This window comes from Lingula anatina, chromosome 1 (assembly GCF_051362555.1).
Source record: "Lingula anatina isolate TDL-2025a chromosome 1, LinAna3.0, whole genome shotgun sequence".
Classification (NCBI taxonomy): domain Eukaryota; kingdom Metazoa; phylum Brachiopoda; class Lingulata; order Lingulida; family Lingulidae; genus Lingula; species Lingula anatina.
This window is the reverse complement of record NC_141767.1, coordinates 17,263,125-17,281,893: the sequence shown is the minus strand read 5'-3', so window position 1 is coordinate 17,281,893 and position 18,769 is coordinate 17,263,125. Positions and strand designations below refer to the sequence as shown.

The following is an 18,769-nucleotide window of genomic DNA, read 5'->3' as shown; positions in this document are numbered from 1 at the left end:
CAACTGTTGTTTCATGAGTAAGTTTTTGCCATTTGTTTGGATTGAAACACAGTCAGAATTTGCAGTGTTCAGAGGGTTGGCATGAAAAGTGCTGCACTTTTAGTTTCAGGATTTTAACTTCAAATAATGATGGGTATTATATCATAAATCACCAATCAGGCTTAATACTGCTTTATCTCATTTTGCATGTTATCAGCTATATATTAGATAGTGATGATGATGATATATGCAAAAGATGCCCCAAAAATCCTTAACCTTAATTTTGATGCATGGCCACCTTTTCAGCTGCCTTGATTTTATAGATAAGTTTTATGAAAATGAAAAGTTTGCATGTCAAATCCATTAAGCGCCCAAATATTATACTGTTTTTATGTGCATCTTTCTACATGTAATACAGGGTAAAAGTTTTAGCATTTGAAAAAGAAATTAACCTAAAGCCTTGTTTGTGCATTATAGTATACTTAATTTGTAATCTTAAAAAGTAATTAAATTGCCAGCTCAAAGTGTAAATATAACAGAGTTTTGACTGTAACATGATCTACCATGGATAGCATCTATATATTAGTTTTTATAGCACAGTGGCATGCCCCAACTTTAGCTAAAATTCACTGTTTAAGAAAATAATGTATAGATTGAATTAAATGTTAATTATATTTACTATGATTTTTTTCCTATCTGATTTTCTCTTTCAGCTCCAGGCTTAACTTGAAACTATGGAATAATTTCTGAGTTAGTGACAGCCTTTTATTAAAGATAAAAATTCATCTTTTTAGCTACAACCTATCATATCCACACTAAGACAGGTGATGTCCGAGGTGCTGGGACTGATGCTAATGTGTTCATCTGGATATATGGTGCCAAGAACAAAACAGGCAAACTACAACTCAAAACCTCAGAGAATTACAAGAATAAATTTGAAAGGGCCAAAACAGATGTTTTCAAGCTGGAGACCACGTATGTTGGAAAGGTAATATAGTACATGACATATAAGTTCTATGCCATCCATTGCCTGATTGGTGATTTTTTTCTTAATAATGAAGTCCATTAGGCCATCTTTCTATAAATCTAATTAAATAACAAAATTATGAATATAATCTAAATTTTTTTCCATACAGTCAAAGAAATATTAAAAAAATTTTAAATCAGATAAGAAATACACCATAAACTGTTAAAGCATACTGTACATGTGTAATAATTTTTTCAATCTTAGCTTTTATGGGACTTAACCAAATTACTTTTCTATTAGTCAAGTTAAAATATAGAAACATGTTATATTATCTCAACTGGATGTTAAATGATCTTCAGAAACTGATATAATACTCTACATTTTACACACAGATTGAGCGTATCCGTATCGGTCATGATGGCCAGGGTGTTGGCGCAGGCTGGTTCCTAGATGGTGTTAATATAGATGTGCCTTCCTATGGTGAGCACTACGAGTTCTCATGTCATCGCTGGCTAGCTGAAGATGAGGAAGATGGACAGATTGAAATAGAGCTGGAACCAACAGAAACCAGGAAAGGAGACTCATGTAAGTGTAGGGTGAAATTGATTAGAGTAATGCCAAATTTTAGAATTTCTGCTCTATATTTTTTCTCTTATGCATTATTATTTGATTTATGTAGTTCTTGATTTATGAACCAAATCTATTATTCAGAATTTTTTTAAGATTTGTAAAGAGAGTCCATGTGAGTGTAAAGTAATTATTTGAATATCAAATTTAATTCTTTATATACATGTAGCATTGTTAAGTGTTTAGATTTAAAATATGCCTTAGACTATTCATCATTGTTTACTTGTATTTTTTATTAACCCAGTAATCCCCTATGAGGTGACAATATGGACAGGAGATGTGAGAGGTGCTGGCACTGATGCCAATGTCTTCATGCAAATGTATGGAGAGACAGGGAAGACAGAGGAATACAAGCTGGACAACAAGACAAATAATTTTGAACAGGGCATGATTGAGAAGTTCAAGGTAACATAGTTGTGACAGCTAGAAGTTGTGTAAATGAATAGATTACTTTCTTTAGGCAGGGGAAAGATGTGTGACAAAAGATAATTGTATATTGTGACTGGTTGAGACAGAGACTGAAGAGTAAGCTAAATAAGTTGCTGTAACTTAAAACTCCTTTCCACACAAATCAACACTAAGATTGTCTTAAGTTATCTTTTAGCTTTTATCAAGAATTTATCAAGAATATATTCTTTCCTGAAAAGCAGATCACTCTAGTAACTGGCCCAGCTTAAATCTATAAATATTTGTACTATGTTACTATATGGCTTTTTGAACAAGTGTTATCCAAAATTTACAGTTTTTTAATCTATTAGTCTTTGTGGATATTTCAAACATTATGTGTGTTGATTTGGTGTGACTTCACCCAATTATATGTATTTCAGTGTCTTAATTTTCATTTACTTATTCCAGATTGAAGCAGCAGACATTGGTCCTCTGGTGAAAATTCGTATTGGCCATGATGGTGCAGGAGCATTTGCTGGATGGTTTTTAGACAAGGTATTTTATATGTATATCAACACATGTAACAGCTATACATTTTACAATGTTTTTATATTATTTTAAAGATGCAGATCTAAAATACCCCCTTCTTTTGTACATATAACATGAATAGAAACCAAAATAGCATGATGAAATATATTAGGGGGAGCATAATATTTATAACTTTGCTTGGTTTGCTTTTCAGGTACTAATTCAGAGGACACCAGCCAAAACCTCAAAAAGAAACAAGAAACTTGCAGAGAAGGCCAAAACAAAGAAGAAAGTTAAGCGGAAGGACAAAGATAAAGATGAGGAAGAGGAAGACGAGCAAAAAGATGATGTTGTAGATGAGACAGAAGATTACTGGTTCTTGTGTAACCGTTGGTTTGCTAAAGGAGAAGATGATGGACAGATTGTGAGAGAATTGATGGCTACGGATGAACAGGGAAAACCCTTGCATGATATGGAGGGTAAGGACTAGTGGAAACTTTATTTTATTATTATATATGACTACACATTATCTTGTTATTTAATATGGACAGAGAATTTGTTTGTTTGAGTTCTTTTTTGAACTTGAATGAAATAAACAAAGGCCAGTAAAACATCAAGAAATTGTAATGAAACGTTAAATGTGATGAAAACTTAATGTGTTTAACTTAATATGTAGTTTGATATCAATTTAGATTTTGGGTTGCCTACCATAGGATGCCTAATCATTTTATGTGCCTAATAATATCAATTCACCAATTAATATGAAAATATACTGAATCAATTATTTACATATACAGTATTACAGACAAAAATTTATTTCCTATTTGTAGAAATTGAGTATAAGGTGAAAGTCCACACAGGAGACATAATGGGAGCAGGAACAGATGCCAATGTCTTCATCAACATTTCTGGAGAAAAAGGTGATACTGGAGAGAGGGCACTGAAAGATTCACAGAATATCAACAAATTTGAACGCAATGTTGTAAGTGCAATTTTAATGCCAATCAAAGACTTTTTAGCTAATCCTTTTATCATAGATTCAGGTTTCATTTTATGTTCATTTTGATAGTATACATTGTATATCTGTATTTTTTCATATAAAATTGACATGGAGATATTGTTGATAAACAAGCAATTATGATAAAAATAAGATTATATGAGCTTGTGTAAATATCAGTTGGTGAATGAGGTCACTATTTTAATAAACAGATCTAACAGATCAATCCTTATTTCTCCAGACGGATGAGTTCATTGTAAAAGCCATAGATCTTGGCAAACTGAAAAAGGTGAAGATTCGCCATGACAACAAAGGTGGTGGCGCCGCCTGGTTTCTGGACAGTGTGGAGGTGGAGGATGTCAAGAGTAAGAGAAGGTGAGGGTTTGTACTGACAGGGAACAGATTAATGAAGATTCTCTAAATTTTTTTCTTCTTAATATAAACAATGTGGCACTAAATAATTTTTTACCAACAGCCTTTTCTTTTCTGTTAGTCTGAGATAGTTGGATGGTAAAGGGAATGACATACCAGAGGTCTAATCTATATTGGAATTTTGAATTTGATTTGAATATTGTTTCCTTTATATTTCCATATGACAAATGCACTGTATCAAAAGTATGATTTTATTGGATGATAATAATACACCCTTCATTTTTTCTTCTCTAGTTACTACTTCCCCTGTCAGAGATGGTTGGCCACTGATGAAGATGACGGTCAGATCGCTAGGGACCTGGTGCCTGTGGACAAGAAACTCATGGGCTTGAACAGGAAGGGCTCATTTGCAGTCAGACAGGAAATTGCACTGGAGACCAAAGGTATATTAATATGGTATTTTAGTAGGGCTGAGATCAGAAGTATTGGGATGACCATTTTAAAGGGCATGTTAATACTATGGTTGAAGCAGTTTAGTATAAAAAGTTATACTTGACATATTACTTTCTTTTATTAAAAAATGTATACGCAGTGTACTTATCAAAAGATTTTGAAATTTACTATTCATTTATGGTTTTTTGTCTATTTTTCAGCTGCCATGACAACATACCATGTGATTGTTGTGACAGGCAATGTTTGGGGTGCTGGCACAGATGCAAATGTTTATGTTGTACTCTATGGAGAGAAAGATGACACAGGTAAAAAGATGTATTTTTCTCAAACAGAACACCCCACCCCCAACTTATCTTGTTGTGTAATTTTCAAATGTGACAAACTTAGGTAAAGCTTGAGTATTTTTGTGTGTTGTGTTGTATAACATTTCACTTATTCAAATGGAAAGATTAAAAAAAAACAATTTAAAGTTGTGGCAAACAAGAATAGATTAATTTTTAAAAGATATTTTATTATTTTCTTGTCACAGGACAAATGTTTTTGAAAGTCTCCAAAACCAACAAAGATAAATTTGAGAGAGGGAAGACAGACGAGTTTGTAATTGAAGCAGTTGACATTGGAGAACTGAAGAAAATTAAGTGAGTAATCAAAGTTACATGTGCAACAAAATTTCATCTAAACTGTAGTATTGTAGTGAAAAAAAATTAATGTATTTTTGAATTCAAAATCTACAAAGAATTTAAAATCTACAAAGAAAACTTGCTTTACTGCAGATATGCATTGATCTTTACCTGCAAGTCATAAGCTTATTTACCTTGTATTATTATTTCAGAATTGGCCATGATAATGCTGGCGGTGGTGGTGCCTGGTTCCTGGAACGTGTGGAGATTGATGCGCCATCTTTAGGTAGAAAATGGTACTTCCAATGTGGACGCTGGCTGGCTTTGGATGAGGATGATGGACAGATAGAGAGAGAGCTGTATCCACAAGAGCTGGCAACAGAGGCTTACGAAGCTTGTAAGTATTTTTGGTCTGCTTGAAAAAAATTCTTTTCAATAGTCATTGAAAGATAAAACAATAAAATATAAACAATAAGCTCATTTATCTGTTGGTATATAGTACAATATCATATACAGGGTTACTACTTAATATGGAATATTTTTATCATTGTTATTTTTGAGTGCTGATTAAATTTTTATTTGGCTTGAGTCATTAAAAAAGTATGTCACTGAGTGATAATAACATACAGTCTTCTGTTGTGATATATTTTGGTCAATAATATCAAATTTGACATAAGATGCCATTCAAAAGAAAGGAACACCCCCAGAAAACCATATCAACAGCTTGATGTCAGTATAAACTTTAAGATAAGATATTAAAGAAAGTGATAGCCTCCGGACAGTGATATGTAACACAGTCAAAGAACTCACTAAAGTAAATCATGAAAAGACAGTAATTGCGGGTATGACCTCCAGCAGCCGCTTGCAGCGCCCTCATCCTACATGGCAAACCCCGTGACACGTTTTTTAGAGTTTGGGAGGGGATATCATTCCACGCAGTGATATTTGCCTGTCGCAGTTCATCACTATTTACCGGCCGAGGACCATAGCTATTAATTCTGTGAGTAACTTCCGCCCACAGATTTTCAATTGGGTTCATATCTGGAGAGTTTGCAGGCCAGGGCAGTTGCTGAACCCATTGGTTTTGAAGAAAAACAGTGATTCTGCGGCCTCGATGTGGGGTTGCGCAGTCGTCTTGGTACACAAAGTTGTTCCTGAAGATGACTCTTACCAATCGAAGCATTGTTTGCTGTAGAATGTCTCTGTAGGAATCCTGGATGAGGTTGCCTCCTGGAAAAACCAACTGGTTCTGGGCACCGACATGAAATGCTCCCCAAACAGAGACGTTACCATCCCCTGCTTGCACCCTAGGCAGTACACAATCATCGTTTTATGCCCCTCGTACACGTCGGTGGACATGGATTCGACGATCAACCCTAAAAAATCCATATCTGGCCTCATCACTTAAAACGACGTGATTCCAGTGTTTTGGCTGCAAACGCACGTGGTCTCCAGCCCATTGCAGACGTCGCTGTATATGACCTGCTGTTAACAGTGGTTTCCCTACTGGCCTTAGTGCAAAATAACCGGTTTGCAGTAATCTCTTGTTCACAAGGGACCTTGAAACGGGCGTTTGAATGACATTCTGCCTCTCTTTTCTGAGGACACTGGTTGTCTTTGTACGACCAGCACGGCATCCTCTAAGGAGAAGGCGATCCTGTCTTCTTGGTGTGATACGCGGACACCCTGGTCGAGGTATTGAAGTAGGTGCCCCTGTTGCAGCATTTCTTTGGAGGACTTCACAAACGGTTCCTGATAAATGTTGAATTACCTGGCAATGGCTGTCCGTTTCTGGCCATTTTCTCTGAGAGCAAGAATCCCATAGTAAGCTGCGTTGCTTAGCTGTTGAGCCATATCTTCACTAAGGTACCTGTCAAGTTTCAGAGCGATCCCTTTGTTGCTTCTCTAAACATACTCCAAAGATTGACCAAACCTATGCGTTTTTATACAAGGGCAGAAATTGCCGAAAAGACCACCCCTCACATTTCTGACCACAGAACATGCAACTGCATGCATCAATTTTTTCGAGAATTGTGTGGTAATTAGTTAACACACCTGGTTACACATGGAGTGACACCTCAGCTTTGGATTTAAAGTAGGTAGAGAGAAATTAAATATTTTGTAGAAAATTTACTCGCCAAAAAATAATATTCCATATTAAGTGGTAACCCTGTATATTCACACTGAAGTTTAATAATTAAAAGCATCATATAATATAATGCACATTTTATGCCTAAACATTTTGTTTTTTATTATAATGCATAACACCAAACTGTGTAAATCAGTGTATGTTGTAAAAATATTGAACCAACATGTAAATAAACATTAAAATTAATAATTATTATTCTAGTAAACTGAGAATTTTTTTAAATTTCATTTAATCTTGTTTGGCCCAGTTAATAAGAAATGCTTATTATATATATATATATATATATATATATATATATATATATATATATATATATATATATATATATATATATATATATTAATGTTTTACCTTGAATCAGGTGTTCCTTATGAGATAACCACCTATACCAGTGACATGCGGGGAGGGTCTACAGATGCTGATGTGTATGTAGTGCTGTATGGTAAAGACTCCTGTACACAACAGAAATCTCTGTGCAGTAGCAAGAGAGAGAGGAAGCAATCATTTAACAAGGGAGCTGTTGACAAGTTTGTACTTGAGGTAAGATGCTCATTAGCATATACATGCAAAAAAATTATTATGATATTTATTGAAAAAATTCAATTGCCTCGCTTTTTCTAATGTTTTATTTTTTTTAGATTTATCATGTCCAGCAGACACTTACAACATTGTACTTTGTGACATAAAGCCAATGAACTTTTCAAAACTTTTGAATCAATATTTTGAATTATTTAAATTATACTTTTTTTGTACTTATGTTGGGGAAGGGGGATTATTAATTCATTTTGTGAGTAATTACTATATTAGTAGAAAGGAAAGCAAATCAATAGACCTATGCTTTTAATTGTAACTTAAAAAAATAAGACAACCATTCCTCATCTTTTCTCAATTTTTGTATTATTATTTATCAATTTGTATGGTAATACCTCTTTGCCCTGGTACTGCTTTTTTCTATCCTTTTCTATAATATGAACTTTGGCTTTGACAGAATGTAAAGTCTCATTTTCTCTGTATATCTCAACTTCTGTCCATTGCAGTCAGGGTCTAGACTACTGTGTAATGTAGCTGTCATTTTGTGAGTTGATCAACATTCTCTCATGTTCTGTACATCAGATTTACCTTAAATTCTGCATATAAGTTCAGCATATGTTCATCAGTGGATGCTTATCTGATATTGCAGGCTTACTAAGATGTTGCATGACATATTTCCATAAGCTCAATTTATGTACAAGTTCATGCTGCATTCTGGCTGTTTATAGGCTTATCTCTACAATGCATGGTGTACATATTGTCATTCTGATCATTAAAATATTTCAATTTATGCATTGTCTGTGATTGACATGGGATAAAATTATCCAGACACATTATCGGATTTTTTTTTATTAAGGATAATCTATGCAATTTACAGATTCATGAAGGAAAGAAGTAATCTCATAGCATTGTACCATGTTGCTCTAATTGAATTTAAGCAGAAACATGATTTGGTTTTGTTAAGATCAAAGCTTTTTTGGTCATTGTGTTTTACCTTTCCCACTTGGGTTCTAATTAAGATCCATTTTTTTCTTTGTGCATATTACAATTAACAGATGTTAGCATTCTTCCATCCTGAAATCCTGCACAAACAACTTTTGTTTCAGCCCATATTTTCATTTATTTTAAATGGCCTTATGTCTTTGCATATTTTTACCATCAGGTGATATTTTTATTGAATAGTTTGTTTTGGATCATTATTAGTTGTGTATTTACCTCATTAGATTTCATAATTATTCTGTAAAATCTTATTCTTTAAGAGTACACAGCTATATCAAGTTAGTCTTTTTAGACAAAATATAGATTTATTCAAGTTGTAGAAATATGATCTTGGTGTCCTGGTGTAGCTTATATAAAACAGCATGTGTTTCTCCATTTTAGCTTGAAGATGTTGGGGACACTATAGAAAAGATCCGTATTGGACATGATAACTCTGGGTTTGGTTCTGGTTGGCATCTCTCCAAGGTGGAGGTCAGGAGACTGAAGGACACTGGGAAGGTGAGTGTTTGGCCTCTGACAAAAAAATTAATTCATTGATTAATAAAATTAATAAATAAAAAAACTAAAAAAAATTTAAGGGTACCTTTCAGTTTTAATTATTTGTAAAATTATCACACTATATTTTTGATAGTGTTTTTTGGAATTGCAGTATTCTGTTGAATATAAGTATAATTTATACTTTTCAAGAAGTATTTTTAGAAGTTTTTCCACTTCTGTCAAGAATGAAAATGGGCCCTATAGGAATGGCTTCAATTTTAATAGAAGAGTCCAAAAAAACATTTTGAATAATCTCCCAAGTTGGTGACACTTTTCATTTTTTTTTTCTTTTTAGGGTTCTGTAACATATGTATTCCCGTGCAATCGCTGGCTAGCCAGGGACGAGGATGATGGAGCTATAGCGAGGGAATTGGTCGCAGAGAAAATCATTGAAGAGAATGTGAAGAAAGATGGCACAGTGAAGAAGAAAGAATTGGACACGGGAGAGAAACTGAAAAGTAAGTGTGATAATTCACTGGTTGGCAAACTTATAGGGTGACATTGTTTTATTTGTTTACTTTTTGGTCACTATCAATTTTACAAGTAACACTCAAATTAGATAAATTATATTTATAACACATTTATTTTATAACACATTTTATTGGTATGATGTGGTATTGTTATCATTTTGTTTTATTAATATGAATATTATTTACAATCTAACATATATTGATATTTAATTTTCAGACAAAAAATACATTGTAAATGTGTACACTGGGGATGTCCGTGGAGCTGGAACCGATGCCAATGTTTTTATCACAATCTTCGGTGACAAAGGAGATAGTGGAGAGAGAAAACTGCTCCATTCAGAGACCAACAGGGATAAATTTGAAAGGAAACAGGTATTTTCCAGATTAGACAATTTACAATATTTGAAATAAAATGCAGTTAAAATATTTTCACAGTAGCTATGATGTCCTGGTAAAATAACAGCTAAAACAGAAGTAAAAGTGAGTTCAGAACCCCTGTCTAACAGGATTTACATTTTCTTTTAGGTTGATAAGTTCATCTTGGAAATAGTTGACCTTGGCAAGGTGTTCAAGATGAAGATTCGCCATGACAACGCCAATCTGATGGCCGACTGGTACCTGGACAAGGTGGAAGTCATTGACCAGGATGAAAACGAGACGTACACTTTCCACTGTGAGCGATGGCTGGCCAAAGGGAAGGATGACGGCAAGCTGGAACGATCACTCTATGTCAAGGTACATAATTACACCATATACAATACATACAGTGCAGAAAGATTAATTTATGTGAAGCATTTTGAAACATGCAGGAGTTGCATGACTTGAATACTTCAGAAAATGAATCATGTAAAAACCAAACAGATTAAAAGAAAACAAGATAATTTAGATGATCATATATACTGAAACATATAGACTAGAACATATAGACAGAGATTTAGATAGGAACCTGTTAATTCAGTGGTTTGAGAGGAAATTTTAAATATCAAGATTAGATATATCATTTTCAATTGATTGTAATTGTAAACTTTTTTGTTTTTTTTTTCTTCAGGGCTATGATGGAGACATGTCCAGTATGGCCACCATGTCCAGATTTGGGTCCATAGGAAGTCTAGACTCTGTCAAGAGCACAGATCCTTTCTCCAAGAGCCCACGTCTTTCCAGAAGGCAGTCTGCCATATTGGAAAATGTCCCAGAGGGACCAAGTAAGTTGTTGGCATATCAGGTCGTTTTACCACAAACAGACATGTTTCTGACTACTTCCAACAAATATCTTTTTGTATGTGCATACCAGAGTGTACATGCATACATTTTTATTTGTGTGCACATATTTGTGTGTTGTCTCCTTGAGCTGTAAATATTCAAATATCTTAAGCCCACATACATGTATACATACTTTCAAAACTAACTCTGATAGACAAGATTTCCGTAATCTATAAATAACATTTTCATGTACTCATGCTTGATACTCTCAATATTTCAGCTATCCCGTACACAATCAAGGTGACCACTGGAGATGGAGATGACAATGGCACCAGCAGCAATGTGTTTATCAAGATCATGGGAGCCAAGAAAGGTCTCCACACAGGACAGCTGCCACTGGAGCTGGTGCAGAAGGAGAAGTTCATGCCTGGCTCCATTGAGACATTCTCTGTGGAGGCTGTTGATGTGGAGGAGGTGAAGAAAATAGAGGTGAGCTGATTGTAGGGGAGTTTGTAATGATGTTGTGGGTCATGTACATGTACTAGGAGCAAGGTGTTATATTGGTGCACTGTTTTGGCATCGCTGTTACAATAATGTAACGTAACATAAGCAAAAGAACTAAGTTTTTGCACACTTTCAAAATCAAATTAACAATACAGGAATGCAATTTGCAGCAGATGTAGATGCAAATATTGTTTTTAGTGAGCAGTAACTGGTGCCCCGATCTTATTTCCGTGATGTACAAAGCACTAATAACAAAATCCAAAATTCGAAACACACACATAAAATATTTATTCAAATTAATCTCTTTTGTCAATCATCTATCATCAGTATTGATGATTTAATGTTTTTTCCAGATTGGTCATGATGGAGTAACCCCAGGGACTGGCTGGTTCCTGAAGGAGGTTGATGTGGACATGCCAACCAAGGGAAAACACTACTACTTCAACTGCAAGCAGTGGCTGGCCAGAGACAAAGGGGATGGGAAGACCAGCAGGGTGTTCAGCTTGCAGGATGGGGAGAGTTCTATGGTCTCTTACAAACCAAGTAAGCATGATTTCATGGCTCGATGAGGAAAGAGGAATATTGTTGTGGTGATTCTTTAGGTTGGGGATCACTGAACAGAATCCTTTCTTTTTCAACATGGCAATCAGAATAACTTGAAATGAACTAGAGAAAGTCCCTCTTGAGAAATTTTGGTTAATTTAAGTCAAGTGAAATGATAATATTGCAAATAGTACACAACAGTTTTATTCCAAAGATACTTTGTTAGGTGACATACTTGCAAATGGCTGGTATAGATCCTTAATTCAAAATTTTCTCTTTTCTTCCAGTGATACCTTGTGAGTTGACAGTGTACACAGGAGACATGCAGGGAGCAGGAACAGACTCTAAAGTCAGCATCACAGTGTTTGGGAGTACAGGTACCACCCCAGAGATTATACTGGAGAAGAATGGAGAGAGGTTTGAGAGGGGCAAGGTAGACCTGATCAAGGTGAGTTATTGCCTTGGAATATTATTATGCTGAATTTCTGATGTTGGACAAAATTTTGGCTGAATATCAGAGGTCGCCAGTAACTTACCTTTATATTATCAGCTTGCCTAGTTGAAAATTGGGTCATTAAGGACTTTATGTTTGTCCTTGGCTATATGTTTACTTTGAGCTATATAGAATTTTGCAAAATCAAATTTTCATGTTGGAAAGATGTGTTACCATTTTCCTTTAAACCATTGCTTATTTCAAAGATGTTTGTTTAATGTGCATTGTCCACACTACAAATTTATTGAATGTCATAGTGAACTATATAAATGTCCATTTCAGCTGGAGCTTGATGAAATTGGTGCAATAAAGAAGCTGAGAATTGGCCACGATGGAAAAGGCAGTCGACCTGACTGGTTCCTGGAAAAGGTTGAATTAAGAAATATGGATACTGGTGATCTCACTGTGTTCAAGTGCAATGACTGGTTGAGTAAAAACAAGGGAGATGGGAAAATTTCACGTGACCTGGCAGCTACGGTTCGTGGAAAGCAACAGATCAAAAGTAAGTTTATTTGCTTCTATTGTGCTAACATATTTTATATGGTAAAAACAAACAAAAATCGCTTGTCTTTAATTTCTCTGTAAATTTCAGAATAGATGGCTAAAACTTCATAAAAAATCTTGTTTTTTTTAAAACATATTTATAAAGTATATACTGGTATAATATGTCAAATAATTATATTCAGTATTTTTATTTCTCATAATTTAGAAACAAATTACAAGATCAATGTCAAGACCAGTGACGTCAAAGGTGCAGGAACAGATGCCAATGTTTACATCATTCTCTTTGGTGAAAATGGTGACTCTGGGGAACTTCATCTCAAGACTTCGGAGACTTACAAAGATCCCTTTGAGAACAACCAGATAGATATATTTACATTCAATGACTTACTGAGCCTTGGGGAGCTCATGAAATGTCGTGTGTGGCATGATAACAAAGGTGAGCAGACATATAAAAAGCAAAGACTTGTATATATATATATATATATATATATATATATATATATATATGGATTTTTGTCATACATTAAAACTCCACGTAAAAGTAGTTTTAAAATCAAATTGAAAATGATTTAAGTTCAGTTTTTTATTTTATATATATTTTAATAGTATTTTAATAATACATCTTAAAAGGATGCCCAAGGTATTTTTATGGTAATGATTAGCATTTTAATTTTCTTTTTCAATGTAAATACAATGGTAAAACTGAAATATATTAATTGTTTACCTTAAATATTATAAAAGGCTTTGGAGCTGCCTGGCACTTGGATTACATAGAAGTAGAAGACTTGGGCAGCAAGAAAAAGTACATGTTCCCTTGTAGTCGCTGGCTGTCTACAAAAGAGGATGACAAACAAATCATTCGGGAACTCTCCTGCTCCAGTCCCTCCACTCCAGGGTCAAAGAAAAAACAAAACAGTAAGTTCCTGACATATTATAAAATCTAAATCCTTTTGAAGAATTTCATTTTAATTTGTGGGTTAAAGCACAGTTTCCATGATATTTTTCAGAACAATAGCTAAGAGCGGAAGGTGACATGAGAGACACCTAAATCTTACAGCACTATAACTCTTATCTTAGATGTTGCTTTGAAGGAAAGTAATTGTAAATACATAACTCAGTTGATGATGTTCTTTAGCAAGTTCAGGCTGTAATGAACATGTCTATTCAGACTGCTGATTCTATTTCAGACGATTTTTTGGATATAAACTTTACTGGCAGCTTAGAATCTGATGAATATACATTGAGATATATGACAAATTTTCTAGCATAGTATAATGATATCTAAGAAATAAAAAGTTATTTTGATGTATCTCATATTTCAGCCTATGAGATTACTGTGACCACCAGTGATAAGAAAGATGGTGGCACTACCCAGAATGCCTGGCTGATCCTGGAAGGAGAGGACAAGAAGAAATCCAAAGAATTCTTGATGGAGAACAGCGCTAAAAATAAGATACTCAGGAGGTAATGGACATTTGATTATATTGTGTGACAGTTTTCGATGAAAAGTAAATTTTTTCATGCTGTTGGGTAAAAATTTCTCTTTGGAGTTAGATCATCTGTATTGAATGTGATGTTGATCTAAAATGTAACATAGCTACTTTTTCCATATTTTACATGACTAAACTCTGAATTCTGAAATGTTAATGTTATCTTTAAAATTGATAATGGAAAACAAGCGTCATAAATCATCTAGGGTCATAAAGAGAGAGAATGGAAATCTCATTTTATTTCATCTATGTCAGTTTTTTTCCACAAAGACATTTTTATTTGGATTTCTCAATAAAGCCAATCTTCCATTCAGCCTACTAGACACATTTGTTATATTTATGATTTTAGGGGTCAAACTGATGAGTTCAAGATGACCAGCAAGAACCTGGGGAAACTGAAACGTTGCTACCTGGGTGCCGTGGAAAGGGAGGACAAACCACTGCAGGATGCTCAGGGACGGGAGGCCATGTGGCACTGCCATGAAGTGGTTGTCACAGATACTGCCACAGGGAGCAAGTAAGAAAAATAAGTTACATAATAAAAGCTATTGAATGAGTGCAGCGGTTGTGGTGAAATTATTGCTAAAATGCATGAAAAGGTTTCACACAGTGTGTCTGTATCTAGGGTATAGCCATTATTTTTAGCAATAAAATGATGTTTTTCAGATGTAACAGTAACAACTGGTATGATTATATTCTTAAGATTCTCATTTTTCCTATTGTAATATTCACTTTTTAGTAGTCAGTCTTAAAAGTCTAAGATAACAATTTTTTTCTTTCTAGATATGTGTTCCCATGCAAAAGCTGGGTAAAAATAGAAAATGAGATAGACATTGACTCTGCCAAGATTCTTGAATTGAAGACAATGGAAGAGGGAAAAGTTAGTGTTGTCAGATGTAAGTTTTATATAAACTTTTACTATAGATTTTCAAAAAATAAAATCACCTGTTTCTTAACCAGATTGATAATGTATAAGGCATTTTTTAAATTCTGTATTGAAAGAAAATGTTATAATTTAGTTTATTATATCCATTTAGTCCAAGTGAATAATTTGAGCAAATGGTAAAAATCTCATAGGTTTTTATGAACCTAGCTCTACTCAGTGTGTTCACCTTTACAGCCCTGGCCAATGTGAAGTACAAAATCATAGTCAAGACTGGAGATGAGTGGGGAGCAGGCACCAATGCCAATGTGTTCATGACCCTCTATGGAACCAATGGGGACACTGGGAAAAGACAGCTGGACCAGAAGTTCCGGGATTTGTTTGAGAGGAACCAAACAGATGAGTTTGAGATTGAAGTATTAGATTTAGGTAAATGTTGTAATTTTGTGAGGCAGATTTCGTCTAAAAAAAGAGTTTCTTTATTCAAAGTGGTATATATGTGGAACAGGTTTAATGGAAGTTAGAAAAGTTAAAGCACTTTTTAACATACATTTTCCTGATTTAAATAAAAAAATTTATTAATTAAGTGAAGATAAATTTAAATTGTTATGTGTAAATTAAAGGTGTCTGAGGTTAAAAGGTACACTTAACATAATCATTAACTGATTAACTTACAAAGAAAACAATAATTCATGTCAGTGCCTTTATTCTTTTCTTCACAGGTGAACTGACCAAGATGAGAATAGAACATGATAATTCAGGTTTCCGACCAGCCTGGCTGCTAGAAAAAGTGGAAGTCATTAATCAAGCCACCAACAAATCAACAATTTTCCCCTGCAATAAATGGTTTGACAAGAAAAAGGGAGATGGTGAATTGAGTCGAGATCTACTGCCTGCATCCGATAGTTAACAAATTTTAGGATTTGTACTTTTATGATAATTCACATTGAATTGAGATTTATTGAAGGCAGTTGATGACAGAAACAGGAACTCCAGTTTGTTTTGTTATGTATTTTATCAAATTTGATTATGCAAAAAGTGCTACCACATTTACATTTCATAAGTTCCTTTTCATGAAAACCATCTAAATTCAGATTTCTAAATGTTTGAGATTTCATACTTATTAAGCAAACAGAGACTAAAGCACCCTAAAGGTGAAATCCAAATTTCTGACTGGGTAAAATTTGCTGTCAGCATGTAGATATTCCGGTCTTACTGTACATATATATTATTTTGATAGATGTATATGTATATTGTTTGCTTTTATACACTACTTATATTCTTACTGTATGTCATTGAGAACTTTTGATAGCCATTTATGTAGCTAAAATTATGAAGATATTACACCATACTAATAACTTTCACATTGAAATGTAAGATTTTGAATAGATCTAGTAGAAGGTATAAGCAGGCCTTGATATATTCTCTAGAAATTATTTTTATAGCCCCAAGTTAATGAATACATGTTAACACTGTGTATATTGTGATGTGCTTATTAACCAGAGTTGAGATCTTTGTCTATAGCTTTTCAGGGATGTGTAAAAAATGTTTATTAAGAACACAGTGCCTTGAAACCATATGTACAGTATACCAGTTAAACCATGTTTTATATCAGACTGGTGATATACACAATGTTGGTCATAATGCTGTCCTAATTGCTGTGATCTTAACCATTTTTATAATCTTATAAAACTTTTTTGATTGATAATTATTTAGCTTGTTCAGACATGCACTGGTAAATCATTCACATTCCACTTCTGTACAGTCTTTGTATGTGTAATTCTCTGTGTCATATTTTTATACTGAAATCCATTTATGATCTTTTAGAAAGAACACTCTGATTATTTATGGTCACATATTTACAGCTAATTTTTAAAAATGTAATCTTTATTCTTTACAATGTAATTTGATTTCATTGTTGCTTATTAAGTCTTTTTTTAAAGCATTTGCAATGCTTTTAGTTTTATGTTCTGTATAATGTGATATAATTCCATTATGGCAACTGCTTTTAAACATTTTGTGATTATTTCAAGATATATTTGACCAAGATAAATTAATGGATTATTCCAACTTCTTAGAGGTCACTGCCATTGTCAAATTGATAGTAACACTAAATTCAGTTAAAATGTAACTTACAAAACCAAAATCCACCAAAAGTTGCACGAGAAGTGTGCATGCTTAAAATACTGTTGAACTGTAGCAATAGGTGCTAGAGTGTGTCACAGTTATATTCAGTTATTTTACCAACAGTGGTATGAATTTAAAAACCGTATAGGATACATAAAACAGATGTGTTATTGTTGTTATTATTGTTGTTTTTGTTGTTTTTTTTTTATCCCAGGAAGTTGGGTTTTATAAACTAAATGTACAACTATAGTATTATTTTCAGAGATATCATACCACTTTTTTGCCATTTTAGAAGAAGTGAAAAATAGTCATCATCTTTTAATTTTCAACTTAAATGCCCTTGTCATTTAGTTAAATGTCATATATATGTATATCAATTTTATACATTATTGTATTTTTTATTATTATTGCTATAGCTGTAATTAAAAGTTACCAGTTTTGTGCAATAGTTTTAGAATTGAACAGCAATCTATTGTAAAAATATTTATCCGTCCAGAAAATAAATTGTTAGATGTTTACTTCAATGTAAAATAAGTGTTTCCTTTTCATTATGCTTGTGGAAGACTGTCAGCCATCAGTGAGATATATGGAATTTCACATAAATGGTCTGCTTAATTTGGGATACTGCTTAATTGCTATAATTTTCTTTACTTGTTCTTGATTGAATTCAAAACTGATGAACTGATGTTAGTCTTCCAATACCTTCAGACATGGAGATGCTTTTGCTATCACTTAATAACACATTAGGGTGTAGGGAAGAGTATTAGGTCCAAAATACCTATTAAAATTGTTTTAATCATGTGTCAACTTGTGTACCTTTATATCCCCTGTCACCTTGAACTTTGTCATTCATTTAAACACTGTATCCAAAGGTGTTTCTTACAAGACGTAAGCTTCTGTGTAAGTTCAGATGTTTTAATAATGGCATAAAAAATAAAATTAAAGCACACAATGATAAATTTATGTTATACGACAGTAAATTTTCCTTAAAATTTCATAACATGTCCGCTACTCAATGTATTAATGTACCTAAAATCATTCACAGGACTATGACCCATAAACCCAATTTTGATTTTTTTTTTTTTTTTTTTTTTTTTTTTTTTTAATCACATCCATAATGGAAAAAGATACTGGTGACAATTTTACTTTCCCATCTTCCAAAATAATACCCAATGTTTTTCTGATTGAGAAAAATAGGTGATCAATTTTTTTATTTTTTTTTTCATAATTGAGGTCAGTCGTGCTTGTTAACCCAACTTATGAACCCCATCTGGCCTGATGGTGAAAATTAGAAATTTAAAAACTCAAAATTGTGTTTAGAAACTGTATTTTTCTCAAATGTTTTGAAAAGGATACAAATTGCTCACAAGGAAAATTGTTATAATCTATAGAGAAATCTATTAATTTAT

The 18,769-nt window shown here is 33.5% G+C and overlaps 1 protein-coding gene across 1 annotated transcript in view; it reads left to right on the top strand.

Moving 5' to 3' along the window:
- The window catches only part of LOC106178182 (lipoxygenase homology domain-containing protein 1), a 35,278-nt gene extending 17,119 nt beyond the window's left edge, over nucleotides 1-18,159 (top strand). The window contains exons 21-48 of the mRNA XM_087000093.1: nucleotides 774-967; nucleotides 1,339-1,531; nucleotides 1,818-1,978; nucleotides 2,429-2,515; nucleotides 2,703-2,967; nucleotides 3,319-3,470; nucleotides 3,727-3,860; nucleotides 4,152-4,300; nucleotides 4,511-4,615; nucleotides 4,840-4,948; nucleotides 5,143-5,327; nucleotides 7,441-7,619; nucleotides 8,991-9,107; nucleotides 9,442-9,604; nucleotides 9,834-9,988; nucleotides 10,142-10,351; nucleotides 10,665-10,818; nucleotides 11,097-11,305; nucleotides 11,674-11,863; nucleotides 12,151-12,311; nucleotides 12,639-12,858; nucleotides 13,066-13,296; nucleotides 13,602-13,775; nucleotides 14,183-14,324; nucleotides 14,700-14,867; nucleotides 15,134-15,246; nucleotides 15,471-15,662; nucleotides 15,956-18,159. Coding sequence (XP_086856219.1) covers nucleotides 774-967; nucleotides 1,339-1,531; nucleotides 1,818-1,978; nucleotides 2,429-2,515; nucleotides 2,703-2,967; nucleotides 3,319-3,470; nucleotides 3,727-3,860; nucleotides 4,152-4,300; nucleotides 4,511-4,615; nucleotides 4,840-4,948; nucleotides 5,143-5,327; nucleotides 7,441-7,619; nucleotides 8,991-9,107; nucleotides 9,442-9,604; nucleotides 9,834-9,988; nucleotides 10,142-10,351; nucleotides 10,665-10,818; nucleotides 11,097-11,305; nucleotides 11,674-11,863; nucleotides 12,151-12,311; nucleotides 12,639-12,858; nucleotides 13,066-13,296; nucleotides 13,602-13,775; nucleotides 14,183-14,324; nucleotides 14,700-14,867; nucleotides 15,134-15,246; nucleotides 15,471-15,662; nucleotides 15,956-16,143 — 4,700 coding nt within the window. The 3' untranslated portion in view covers nucleotides 16,144-18,159. The remainder of the gene's footprint in view (nucleotides 1-773; nucleotides 968-1,338; nucleotides 1,532-1,817; nucleotides 1,979-2,428; nucleotides 2,516-2,702; nucleotides 2,968-3,318; nucleotides 3,471-3,726; nucleotides 3,861-4,151; nucleotides 4,301-4,510; nucleotides 4,616-4,839; nucleotides 4,949-5,142; nucleotides 5,328-7,440; nucleotides 7,620-8,990; nucleotides 9,108-9,441; nucleotides 9,605-9,833; nucleotides 9,989-10,141; nucleotides 10,352-10,664; nucleotides 10,819-11,096; nucleotides 11,306-11,673; nucleotides 11,864-12,150; nucleotides 12,312-12,638; nucleotides 12,859-13,065; nucleotides 13,297-13,601; nucleotides 13,776-14,182; nucleotides 14,325-14,699; nucleotides 14,868-15,133; nucleotides 15,247-15,470; nucleotides 15,663-15,955) is intronic.
- The last annotated feature ends 610 nt before the right edge of the window (nucleotides 18,160-18,769 follow it).